The 14,736-nt window shown below is 43.4% G+C and overlaps 1 protein-coding gene across 1 annotated transcript in view; it reads right to left on the bottom strand.

Moving 5' to 3' along the window:
* LOC109886248 (solute carrier organic anion transporter family member 3A1-like) overlaps positions 1-14,736 on the bottom strand; it is a 62,835-nt gene that overhangs the window by 13,644 nt on the left and 34,455 nt on the right. The window contains exons 6-7 of the mRNA XM_031812470.1: positions 12,618-12,816; positions 551-686 (exon numbers count right to left, since the gene is read on the bottom strand). Of these exons, the coding sequence (XP_031668330.1) occupies positions 551-686; positions 12,618-12,816 (335 nt within the window). The remainder of the gene's footprint in view (positions 1-550; positions 687-12,617; positions 12,817-14,736) is intronic.

Below are 14,736 nucleotides of genomic sequence, written 5' to 3'. Positions count from 1 at the left end.
AGGATATCACCTATAGATAGACAGCTGGTTCTGGAGGACAGGAGAGGATATCACCTATAGATAGACAGCTGGTTCTGGAGGACAGGAGAGGATATCACCTATAGATAGAGAGCTGGTTCTGGAGGACAGGAGAGGATATCACCTATAGATAGACAGCTGGTTCTGGAGGACATGAGAGGATATCACCTATAGATAGACATACAGCTGGTGAGGTTCTGGAGAGGAGTGGATACAATATATAAACTATAGGAATCATTGGGCCCTGGTCTAAAGTAGTGCACTATATAGGGAATAGGGTGCCATTTGGGACTCAGCCACAGACTTCTATATATCACCTACATGACTAATATAGCTTGCTCCTACAGTTTTGGTGACCCTGATATGATGTACCCGATGGGTTTATGTGATCTACTATCATGTGAATGATACAGCCTTGAGGCAGCTGTATAGGACTCTATAATGTATAGAGACTTTTAGAACATGGTCTACTATGGTTGTCAATGACAATGCAGCTGGCTGTAAAGGTCCTGCCAGAAGACCAGGGACTTACAGGTGTGAGGCAGCCGGCGAAGCAGGCAGAGAGGTAGGTGATCCCGTTGGAGCCACACACAGGGCTCACTGAGGCTGTGTAGCAGTTACAGTTGTTGATGCAGCCATGCTCCGGTCTCTGCCATGACCGCAGGGTCCTGGGAACAGGCAAACAGGTTACATACTGTTATATAGAAAACCATGGCATTATCAAAACACTGGAAACATGCTATGTACAATGATAGCTACAGTGGGGCAAAAAAGTATTTAGTCAGCCACCAATTGTGCAAGTTCTCCCATTTAAAAAAATGAGAGAGGCCTGTAATTTTCATCGTAGGTACACTTCAATTATGACAGACAAAATGAGAAAAAAAATCCAGAAAATCACATTGTAGGATTTTTTATGAATTTATTTGCAAATTATGGTGGAAAATAAGTATTCGGTCACCTACAAACAAGCAAGATTTCTGTCTCTCACAGACCTGTAACTTCTTCTTTAAGAGGCTCCTCTGTCCTCCACTCGTTACCTGCATTAATGGCACCTGTTTGAACTTGTTATCAGTATAAAAGACACCTGTCCACACTCCAAACTCCACTATGGCCAAGACCAAAGAGCTGTCAAAGGACACCAGAAACAAAATTGTAGACCTGCACCAGGCTGGGAAGACTGAATCTGTAATAGGAAAGCAGCTTGGTTTGAAGAAATCAACTGTGGGAGCAATTATTAGGAAATGGAAGACATACAAGACCACTGATAATCTCCCTCGATCTGGGGCTTCATGCAAGATCTCACCCGTGGGGTCAAAATGATCACAAGAACGGTGAGCAAAAATCCCAGAACCACACGGGGGACCTAGTGAATGACCTGCAGAGAGCTGGGACCAAATTAACAAAGCCTACCATCAGTAACACACTATGCCGCCAGGGACTCAAATCCTGCAGTGCCAGACGTGTCCCCCTGCTTAAGCCAATACATGTCCAGGCCCGTCTGAAGTTTGCTAGAGAGCATTTGGATGATCCAGAAGAAGATTGGGAGAATGTCATATGGTCAGATGAAACCAAAATATAACTTTTTGGTAAAAACTCAACTCGTCGTGTTTGGAGGACAAAGATTGCTGAGTTACAACAATACCAGTCTTGTCTGTCTGTAGCCTGTTTGTCTGCATGGCAGTTGTTTTAGTGGTGTCGGAGCATGGCAGTTGTTTTAGTGGTGTCGGAGAATGGCAGTAGTTTTAGTGGTGTCGGAGCATGGCAGTTGTTTTAGTGGTGTCGGAGCATGGCAGTTGTTTTAGTGGTGTCGGAGCATGGCAGTTGTTTTAGTGGTGTCGGAGCATGGCAGTTGTTTTAGTGGTGTCGGAGCATGGCAGTTGTTTTAGTGGTGTCGGAGCATGGCAGTTGTTTTAGTGGTGTCGGAGAATGGCAGTTGTTTTGGTGGTGTCGGAGCATGGCAGCTGTTTTGGTGGTGTCGGAGCATGGCAGTTCTAAACTAGCATCTATAGAGGCTACACTATCATCTATAGAGGCTACACTATCATCTATAGAGGCTACACTATCATCTATAGAGGCTACACTATCATCTATAGAGGCTACACTATCATCTATAGAGGCCACACTATCATCTATAGAGGCCACACTATCATCTATAGAGGCTCTACTTTCATCTATAGAGGCTACACTATCATCTATAGAGGCTACACTATCATCTATAGAGGCTACACTATCATCTATATAGGCTACACTATCATCTATAGAGGCTACACTATCATCTATAGAGGCTACACTTTCATCTATAGAGGCTACACTATCATCTATAGAGGCTGCACTATCATCTATAGAGGCCACACTATCATCTATATAGGCTACACTATCATCTATAGAGGCTACACTATCATCTATAGAGGCTACACTATCATCTATATAGGCTACACTATCATCTATAGAGGCTACACTATCATCTATAGAGGCTACACTTTCATCTATAGAGGCTGCACTATCATCTATAGAGGCTGCACTATCATCTATAGAGACTACACTATCATCTATAGAGATTACACTACCATTTATAGAGGCCACACTATCATCTATAGAGGCTACACTATCATCTATAGAGGCTACACTATCATCTATAGAGATTACACTATCATCTATAGAGGCTACACTATCATTTATAGAGGCTACACTATCATCTATAGAGGCTACACTACCATCTATAGAGATTACACTATCATCTATAGAGGCTACACTATCATTTATAGAGGCTACACTATCATCTATAGAGGCTACACTATCATTTATAGAGGCTACACTATCATCTATAGAGGCTACACTATCATCTATAGAGACTACACTATCATCTATAGAGATTACACTATCATCTATAGAGGCTACACTATCATTTATAGAGGCTACACTATCATCTATAGAGACTGCACTATCATCTATAGAGGCCACACTATCATCTATAGAGGCCACACTATCATCTATAGAGGCTACACTATCATCTATAGAGGCTACACTATCATCTATAGAGGCTACACTATCATCTATAGAGGCTACACTATCATTTATAGAGGCTACACTTTCTGTCATTTATAGAGGATACACTATCATCTATAGAGGCTACACTATCATCTATAGAGATTACACTACCATTTATAGAGGCCACACTATCATCTATAGAGGCTACACTATCATCTATAGAGGCTACACTATCATCTATAGAGATTACACTATCATTTATAGAGGCTACACTTTCTGTCATCTATAGAGGCTACACTATCATCTATAGAGGCTACACTATCATCTATAGAGATTACACTACCATTTATAGAGGCCACACTATCATCTATAGAGGCTACACTATCATCTATAGAGACTACACTATCATCTATAGAGATTACACTATCATTTATAGAGGCTACACTTTCTGTCATTTATAGAGGCTAAACTATCATCTATAGAGGCTACACTATCATCTATAGAGGCTACACTATCATTTATAGAGGCTACACTTTCTGTCATTTATAGAGGCTACACTATCATCTATAGAGGCTACACTATCATCTATAGAGATTACACTACCATTTATAGAGGCCACACTATCATCTATAGAGGCTACACTATCATCTATAGAGACTACACTATCATCTATAGAGATTACACTATCATTTATAGAGGCTACACTTTCTGTCATTTATAGAGGCTACACTATCATCTATAGAGATTACACTATCATTTATAGAGGCTACACTTTCTGTCATCTATAGAGGCTACACTATCATTTATAGAGGCCACACTATCATCTATAGAGGCTACACTATCATCTATAGAGACTACACTATCATCTATAGAGATTACACTATCATTTATAGAGGCTACACTTTCTGTCATTTATAGAGGCTACACTATCATCTATAGAGATTACACTATCATTTATAGAGGCTACACTTTCTGTTATTTATAGAGGCTACACTATCATTTATAGAGGCTACACTATCATCTATAGAGGCTACACTTTCTACCATTTATAGAGGCTACACTTTCTGTCATCTATAGAGGCTACACTATCATCTATAGAGATTACACTATCATTTATAGAGGCTACACTTTCTGTCATTTATAGAGGCTACACTATCATCTATAGAGATTACACTATCATCTATAGAGGCTACACTATCATCTATAGAGGCTACACTATCATCTATAGAGGCTACACTATCATCTATAGAGGCTACACTATCATCTATAGAGGCTACACTATCTGTCATTTATAGAGGCTACACTATCATCTATAGAGGCTACACTATCATCTATAGAGGCTACACTATCATCTATAGAGGCTACACTATCATCTATAGAGGCTACACTATCATCTATAGAGGCTACACTATCATCTATAGAGATTACACTATCATCTATAGAGGCCACACTATCATCTATAGAGGCTACACTTTCATCTATAGAGGCTACACTATCATCTATAGAGGCCACACTATCATCTATAGAGGCTACACTATCATCTATAGAGATTACACTATCATCTATAGAGGCTACACTATCATCTATAGAGGCTACACTATCATCTATAGAGGCTACACTATCATCTATAGAGATTACACTATCATCTATAGAGGCTACACTATCATCTATAGAGGCTACACTATCATCTATAGAGGCCACACTATCATCTATAGAGGCTACACTATCATCTATAGAGGCCACACTATCATCTATAGAGGCCACACTATCATCTATAGAGGCTACACTATCATCTATAGAGGCTACACTATCATCTATAGAGGCTACACTATCATCTATAGAGGCCACACTATCATCTATAGAGGCTACACTATCATCTATAGAGACTACACTATCATCTATAGAGGCCACACTATTCAATAACCTTTATGAACTTCTAACTATGGTAGAGATAATAAGGGAGTGGTTTTATGACCGGAGGAGGAGGAGGTCGGAGACCTGGCAGTGTGGTGCCAAGACAACCTCTCACTCAACGTGGGCAAGACAAAGGTGCTCATTGTGGACTACAGCAAACGGAGGGCCGAACATGTCCCCATTCACATCGACGGGGCTGTAGTGGAGCGGGCCTAGAGCATCAAGTTCCTTGGGTTCCACATCACTAAGGACCTATCAATGTCCAAACACACCAAGGCAGTCGTGAAAGAGGGCACATCAATGCCTCTTCCCCCACAGGAGGCTGAAAAGATGTGGCATGGGCCCTCAGACCCTCAACAAGTTATACAGCTGCTTTATACAGTTATACAGCATTTTGACTGGCTGCATTACCGCCTGGTATAGCAACTGCTCGGCATCTTACCACTAGGTGCAACTCAGGGTAGTGTCCAATACATCACTGGGGCCTAACTCCCTGCCATTCAGGACCTCTAGACAAGACGGTTTCAGAGAAAGGCCCTAAAAATGGTCAAGGACTCCAGCCACCCAAGCCATATCGACTGTTCTCTCTGCTACCGCACGGCAAGCGGTACCGGAGCCAGCCACCCAAGCCATATAGACTGTTCTCTCTGCTACCGCACAGCAAGCGGTACCGGAGCCAGCCACCCAAGCCATATAGACTGTTCTCTCTGCTAAGCGGTACCGGAGCCAGCTACCCAAGCAATATAGACTGTTCTCTCTGCTAAGCGGTACCGGAGACAGCCACCCAAGCCATATAGACTGTTCTCTCTGCTACCACACGGCAAGCGGTACCGGAGCCAGCCACCCAAGCCATATAGACTGTTCTCAATGCTGCCGCACGGCAAGCGGTACCAGAGCCAGCCACCCAAGTCATATAGACTGTTATTAATGCTACCGCACGGCAAGCGGTACCGGAGCCAGCCACCCAAGTCATATAGACTGTTCTCTCTGCTAAGCGGTACCGGAACCAGCCACCCAAGCCATATAGACTGTTATCAATGCTACCGCACGGCAAGTGGTACCGGAGCCAGCCACCCAAGCCATATAGACTGTTCTCAATGCTACCGCATGGCAAGCGGTACCGGAGCCAGCCACCCAAGCCATATAGACTGTTCTCTCTGCTACCACACGGCAAGCGGTACCGGAGCCAGCCACCCAAGCCATATAGACTGTTCTCAATGCTAAGCGGTACCGGAGCCAGCTACCCAAGCCATATAGACTGTTCTCTCTGCTACCACACGGCAAACGGTACCGGAGCCAGCCACCCAAGCCATATAGACTGTTCTCTCTGCTACCACACGGCAAACGGTACCGGAGCCAGCCACCCAAGTCATATAGACTGTTCTCTCTGCTAAGCGGTACCGGAGCCAGCCACCCAAGTCATATAGACTGTTCTCAATGCTACCGCACGGCAAACGGTACCGGAGCCAGCCACCCAAGCCATATAGACTGTTCTCTCTGCTACCACACGGCAAACGGTACCGGAGCCAGCCACCCAAGTCATATAGACTGTTCTCTCTGCTAAGCGGTACCGGAGCCAGCCACCCAAGCCATATAGACTGTTCTCAATGCTGCCGCACGGCAAGTGGTACCGGAGCCAGCCACCCAAGTCATATAGACTGTTCTCTCTGCTAAGCGGTACCGGAGCCAGCCACCCAAGCCATATAGACTGTTCTCAATGCTGCCGCACGGCAAGCGGTACCAGAGCCAGCCACCCAAGCCATATAGACTGTTCTCAATGCTACCGCACGGGAAGTGGTACCGGAGCCAGCCACCCAAGCCATATAGACTGTTCTCAATGCTACCGCACGGCAAGCGGTACCGGAGCCAGCCACCCAAGCCATATAGACTGTTCTCTCTGCTACCACACGGCAAGCGGTACCGGAGCCAGCCACCCAAGCCATATAGACTGTTCTCTCTGCTACCACACGGCAAGCGGTACCGGAGCCAGCCACCCAAGCCATATAGACTGTTCTCTCTGCTACCACACGGCAAACGGTACCGGAGCCAGCCACCCAAGCCATATAGACTGTTATCAATGCTACTGCACGGCAAACGGTACCGGAGCACCAAGTCTGGGACCAAAAGGCACCTGAACAACTTCTACTCCCATTATACTGCTGAACATTTGATCAAATGTCTACCCTGACTATTTACATTGACCCCCTTGATTATTTATTACACACACACACACACACTTGTATATAGCCATGTTATTACCTGGTACTTCCTGTATATAGCCATGTTATTACCCGGTACTTCCTGTATATCCTGTTGGGGCTAGGGGGCAGCATTTTTACTTTTGGATGAAAGGCGTGCCCAGAGTAAACTGCCTCCTACTCTTTCAGATGTATATGTATATTCCAGATGGGAATATATGCATATTATTATTACTGGTGGATAGAAAACACTCCGAAGTTTCTAAAACTGTTTGAATTATGTCTGTGAGTATAACAGAACTCATATGGCAGGGTTAACCCTAACCCCTTACCAGGTACCCCTGTATATAACCATGTTATTACCTCCCTGTATATAACCATGGTATTACCTGGTACTCCCTGTATATAACCATGTTATTACCTGGTACTCCCTGTATATAGCCATGTAATTACCTGGTACTCCCTGTATATAGTCATGTTATTACCTGGTACTCCCTGTATATGGCCATGTTATTACCTCCCTGTATATAACCATGTTATTACCTGGTACTCCCTGTATATAGCCATGTTATTACCTGGTACTCCCTGTATATAGTCATGTTATTACCTGGTACTCCCTGTATATAGCCATGTTATTACCTCCCTGTATATAACCATGTTATTACCTGGTACTCCCTGTATATAGCCATGTTATTACCTGGTACTCCCTGTATATAGTCATGTTATTACCTGGTACTCCCTGTATATAGCCATGTTATTACCTCCCTGTATATAACCATGTTATTACCTGGTACTCCCTGTATATAGCCATGTTATTACCTGGTACTCCCTGTATATAACCATGTTATTACCTGGTACTCCCTGTATATAGCCATGTTATTACCTGGTACTCCCTGTATATAGCCATGTTATTACCTGGTAGTCCCTGTATATAGCCATGTTATTACCTCCCTGTATATAGCCATGTTATTACCTGGTACTCCCTGTATATAGCCATGTTATTACCTCCCTGTATATAGCCATGTTATTACCTGGTACTCCCTGTATATAGCCATGTTATTACCTCCTTGTATATAACCATGTTATTACCTGGTACTCCCTGTATATAGCCATGTTATTACCTCCCTGTATATAGCCATGTTATTACCTGGGGCTCCCTGTATATAGCCATGTTATTACCTCCCTGTATATAGCCATGTTATTACCTGGTACTCCCTGTATATAGCCATGTTATTACCTCCCTGTATATAGCCATGTTATTACCTGGGGCTCCCTGTATATAGCCATGTTATTACCTGGTACTCCCTGTATATAACCATGTTATTACCTGGTACTCCCTGTATATAACCATGTTATTACCTGGTACTCCCTGTATATAGCCATGTTATTACCTGGTACTCCCTGTATATAACCATGTTATTACCTGGTACTCCCTGTATATAGCCATGTTATTGCCTGGTACTTCCTGTATATAGCCATGTTATTACCTGGTACTCCCTATATATAGTCATGTTATTACCTGGTACTCCCTGTATATGGCCATGTTATTACCTCCCTGTATATAACCATGTTATTACCTGGTACTCCCTGTATATAGCCATGTTATTACCTGGTACTCCCTGTATATAGCCATGTAATTACCTGGTACTCCCTGTATATAGTCATGTTATTACCTGGTACTCCCTGTATATGGCCATGTTATTACCTCCCTGTATATAACCATGTTATTACCTGGTACTCCCTGTATATAGCCATGTTGTTACCTGGTACTTCCTGTATATAGCCATGTTATTACCTCCCTGTATATAGCCGTGTTATTACCTGGTACTCCCTGTATATAGCCATGTTATTACCTGGTACTCCCTGTATATAACCATGTTATTACCTCCCTGTATATAACCATGTTATTACCTCCCTGTATATAGCCATGTTATTACCTGGTACTCCCTGTATATAGCCATGTTATTACCTCCCTGTATATAACCATGTTATTACCTCCCTGTATATAACCATGTTATTACCTCCCTGTATATAACCATGTTATTACCTGGTACTCCCTGTATATAACCATGTTATTACCTGGTACTCCCTGTATATGGCCATGTTATTACCTCCCTGTATATAACCATGTTATTACCTGGTACTCCCTGTATATAACCATGTTATTACCTGGTACTCCCTGTATATAACCATTTTATTACCTGGTACTCCCTGTATATAACCATGTTATTACCTGGTACTCCCTGTATATAACCATGTTATTACCTGGTACTCCCTGTATATAACCATGTTATTACCTGGTACTCCCTGTATATGGCCATGTTATTACCTCCCTGTATATAACCATGTTATTACCTGGTACTCCCTGTATATAACCATGTTATTACCTCCCTGTATATAACCATTTTATTACCTGGTACATCCTGTATATAGCCATGTTATTACCTGGTACTCCCTGTATATAACCATGTTATTACCTCCCTGTATATAACCATGTTATTACCTGGTACTGCCTGTATATAGCCATGTTATTACCTGGTACTCCCTGTATATAGTCATGTTATTACCTGGTACTCCCTGTATATAGCCATGTTATTACCTCCCTGTATATAACCATGTTATTACCTGGTACTCCCTGTATATAGCCATGTTATTACCTGGTACTCCCTGTATATAGTCATGTTATTACCTGGTACTCCCTGTATATAGCCATGTTATTACCTCCCTGTATATAACCATGTTATTACCTGGTACTCCCTGTATATAGCCATGTTATTACCTGGTACTCCCTGTATATAATCATGGTATTACCTGGTACTCCCTGTATATAACCATGTTATTACCTGGTACTCCCTGTATATAGCCATGTTATTACCTGGTACTCCCTGTATATAGCCATGTTATTACCTGGTAGTCCCTGTATATAGCCATGTTATTACCTCCCTGTATATAGCCATGTTATTACCTGGTACTCCCTGTATATAGCCATGTTATTACCTCCCTGTATATAGCCATGTTATTACCTGGTACTCCCTGTATATAGCCATGTTATTACCTCCTTGTATATAACCATGTTATTACCTGGTACTCCCTGTATATAGCCATGTTATTACCTCCCTGTATATAGCCATGTTATTACCTGGGGCTCCCTGTATATAGCCATGTTATTACCTGGTACTCCCTGTATATAACCATGTTATTACCTGGTACTCCCTGTATATAACCATGTTATTACCTGGTACTCCCTGTATATAGCCATGTTATTACCTGGTACTCCCTGTATATAACCATGTTATTACCTGGTACTCCCTGTATATAGCCATGTTATTGCCTGGTACTTCCTGTATATAGCCATGTTATTACCTGGTACTCCCTATATATAGTCATGTTATTACCTGGTACTCCCTGTATATGGCCATGTTATTACCTCCCTGTATATAACCATGTTATTACCTGGTACTCCCTGTATATAGCCATGTTATTACCTGGTACTCCCTGTATATAGCCATGTTATTACCTGGTACTCCCTGTATATAGTCATGTTATTACCTGGTACTCCCTGTATATGGCCATGTTATTACCTCCCTGTATATAACCATGTTATTACCTGGTACTCCCTGTATATAGCCATGTTGTTACCTGGTACTTCCTGTATATAGCCATGTTATTACCTCCCTGTATATAGCCGTGTTATTACCTGGTACTCCCTGTATATAGCCATGTTATTACCTGGTACTCCCTGTATATAACCATGTTATTACCTCCCTGTATATAACCATGTTATTACCTCCCTGTATATAGCCATGTTATTACCTGGTACTCCCTGTATATAGCCATGTTATTACCTCCCTGTATATAACCATGTTATTACCTCCCTGTATATAACCATGTTATTACCTCCCTGTATATAACCATGTTATTACCTGGTACTCCCTGTATATAACCATGTTATTACCTGGTACTCCCTGTATATGGCCATGTTATTACCTCCCTGTATATAACCATGTTATTACCTGGTACTCCCTGTATATAACCATGTTATTACCTGGTACTCCCTGTATATAACCATTTTATTACCTGGTACTCCCTGTATATAACCATGTTATTACCTGGTACTCCCTGTATATAACCATGTTATTACCTGGTACTCCCTGTATATAACCATGTTATTACCTGGTACTCCCTGTATATGGCCATGTTATTACCTCCCTGTATATAACCATGTTATTACCTGGTACTCCCTGTATATAACCATGTTATTACCTCCCTGTATATAACCATTTTATTACCTGGTACATCCTGTATATAGCCATGTTATTACCTGGTACTCCCTGTATATAACCATGTTATTACCTCCCTGTATATAACCATGTTATTACCTGGTACTCCCTGTATATAGCCATGTTATTACCTGGTACTTCCTGTATATAGCCATGTTATTACCTGGTACTCCCTGTATATAGCCATGTTATTACCTCCCTGTATATAACCATGTTATTACCTCCCTGTATATAGCCATGTTATTACCTCCCTGTATATAACCATGTTATTACCTCCCTGTATATAACCATGTTATTACCTGGTACTCCCTGTATATAACCATGTTATTACCTGGTACTCCCTGTATATGGCCATGTTATTACCTCCCTGTATATAACCATGTTATTACCTGGTACTCCCTGTATATAACCATGTTATTACCTGGTACTCCCTGTATATAACCATTTTATTACCTGGTACTCCCTGTATATAACCATGTTATTACCTGGTACTCCCTGTATATAACCATGTTATTACCTGGTACTCCCTGTATATAACCATGTTATTACCTGGTACTCCCTGTATATGGCCATGTTATTACCTCCCTGTATATAACCATGTTATTACCTGGTACTCCCTGTATATAACCATGTTATTACCTCCCTGTATATAACCATGTTATTACCTCCCTGTATATAACCATTTTATTACCTGGTACTTCCTGTATATAGCCATGTTATTACCTGGTACTCCCTGTATATAACCATGTTATTACCTCCCTGTATATAACCATGTTATTACCTCCCTGTATATAACCATGTTATTACCTGGTACTTCCTGTATATAACCATGTTATTACCTCCCTGTATATAGCCATGTTATTACCTGGTACTCCCTGTATATAACCATGTTATTACCTCCCTGTATATAACCATGTTATTACCTCCCTGTATATAGCCATGTTATTACCTCCCTGTATATAACCATGTTATTACCTCCCTGTATATAGTCATAATCATCTTATTTTTTTTAAATAGTTTTACTATTTCCTTTTATATGTAGAAAATATTTGTCTTAATTTTTAAGTGTCCTGTTGGGAATGGGCTCGTAAGTAAGCATTTCACTGTAAATCTACACCTTTTGTATTCTGCACATGAGGCCAATAAAATGTTATTAGAGGTGAGGAACAACTTGGTAACATTGTTGAACGCGTTAACAGTGATACAGTAGGCTACTCACGCGTTGCCGTAGGCGACAGTCACCCCGGCGACAGGGCCGGTGTCACAGCCGAGGAAGAGGAAGGAGACGTAACAGGCGGTGGAGACGAGGTTGACACCCATGGCCATACGGATGGCCCCTAACGCTGACAGGTCTAACTTCTTCACCAAGAGACCACCCAGGAAGATACCCAGACACGCACACGGAATGGCTGTCATACCTATGGAGGAAGGGAGGGAGGGAGGGAGGGAGAGGACAGGGGTTATGGTTGGAAGGATAGAGGACAGTGTTAGGACCAGGGTTAGGGAGAGACAGAGGACAGGGGTTATGGTTGGAAGGATAGAGGACAGTGTTAGGACCAGGGTTAGGGAGAGACAGAGGACAGGGGTTATGGTTGGAAGGATAGAGGACAGTGTTAGGACCAGGGTTAGGGAGAGACAGAGGACAGGGGTTATGGTTGGAAGGATAGAGGACAGTGTTAGGACCAGGGTTAGGGAGAGACAGAGGACAGGGGTTATGGTCAGAAGGATAGAGGACAGTGTTAGGACATGGGTTAGGGAGAGCGAGAGGACAGTGTTAGGACCAGGGTTAGGGAGAGACAGAGGACAGGGGTTATGGTTGGAAGGATAGAGGACAGTGTTAGGACCAGGGTTAGGGAGAGACAGAGGACAGTGTTAGGACCAGGGTTAGGGAGAGACAGAGGACAGGGGTTATGGTTGGAAGGATAGAGGACAGTGTTAGGACCAGGGTTAGGGAGAGACAGAGGACAGGGGTTATGGTTGGAAGGATAGAGGACAGTGTTAGGACCAGGGTTAGGGAGAGACAGAGGACAGTGTTAGGACCAGGGTTAGGGAGAGACAGAGGACAGGGGTTATGGTTGGAAGGATAGAGGACAGTGTTAGGATCAGGGTTAGGGAGAGACAGAGGACAGTGTTAGGACCAGGGTTAGGCAGAGACAGAGGACAGGGGTTACGGTTGGAAGGATAGAGGACAGTGTTAGGATCAGGGTTAGGGAGAGACAGAGGACAGTGTTAGGACCAGGGTTAGGGAGAGACAGAGGACAGGGGTTATGGTTGGAAGGATAGAGGACAGTGTTAGGACATGGGTTAGGGAGAGACAGAGGACAGTGTTAGGACCAGGGTTAGGGAGAGACAGAGGACAGGGGTTATGGTTGGAAGGATAGAGGACCGTGTTAGGACATGGGTTAGGGAGAGACAGAGGACAGTGTTAGGACCAGGGTTAGGGAGAGACAGAGGACAGGGGTTATGGTTGGAAGGATAGAGGACAGTGTTAGGACATGGGTTAGGGAGAGACAGAGGACAGTGTTAGGACCAGGGTTAGGGAGAGACAGAGGACAGGGGTTATGGTTGGAAGGATAGAGGACAGTGTTAGGACCAGGGTTAGGGAGAGACAGAGGACAGTGTTAGGACCAGGGTTAGGGAGAGACAGAGGACAGGGGTTATGGTCGGAAGGATAGAGGACAGTGTTAGGACCAGGGTTAGGGAGAGACAGAGGACAGGGGTTATGGTTGGAAGGATAGAGGACAGTGTTAGGACCAGGGTTAGGGAGAGACAGAGGACAGGGGTTATGGTCAGAAGGATAGAGGACAGTGTTAGGACATGGGTTAGGGAGAGCGAGAGGACAGTGTTAGGACCAGGGTTAGGGAGAGACAGAGGACAGGGGTTATGGTTGGAAGGATAGAGGACAGTGTTAGGACCAGGGTTAGGGAGAGACAGAGGACAGTGTTAGGACCAGGGTTAGGGAGAGACAGAGGACAGGGGTTATGGTTGGAAGGATAGAGGACAGTGTTAGGACCAGGGTTAGGGAGAGACAGAGGACAGGGGTTATGGTTGGAAGGATAGAGGACAGTGTTAGGACCAGGGTTAGGGAGAGACAGAGGACAGTGTTAGGACCAGGGTTAGGGAGAGACAGAGGACAGGGGTTATGGTCGGAAGGATAGAGGACAGTGTTAGGATCAGGGTTAGGGAGAGACAGAGGACAGTGTTAGGACCAGGGTTAGGGAGAGACAGAGGACAGGGGTTATGGTTGGAAGGATAGAGGACAGTGTTAGGATCAGGGTTAGGGAGAGACAGAGGACAGTGTTAGGACCAGGGTTAGGGAGAGACAGAGGACAGTGTTA

This window comes from Oncorhynchus kisutch, unplaced genomic scaffold (assembly GCF_002021735.2).
Source record: "Oncorhynchus kisutch isolate 150728-3 unplaced genomic scaffold, Okis_V2 Okis03b-Okis08b_hom, whole genome shotgun sequence".
Taxonomy (NCBI): domain Eukaryota; kingdom Metazoa; phylum Chordata; class Actinopteri; order Salmoniformes; family Salmonidae; genus Oncorhynchus; species Oncorhynchus kisutch.
This window is presented reverse-complemented; position numbering and strand designations above follow the sequence as displayed.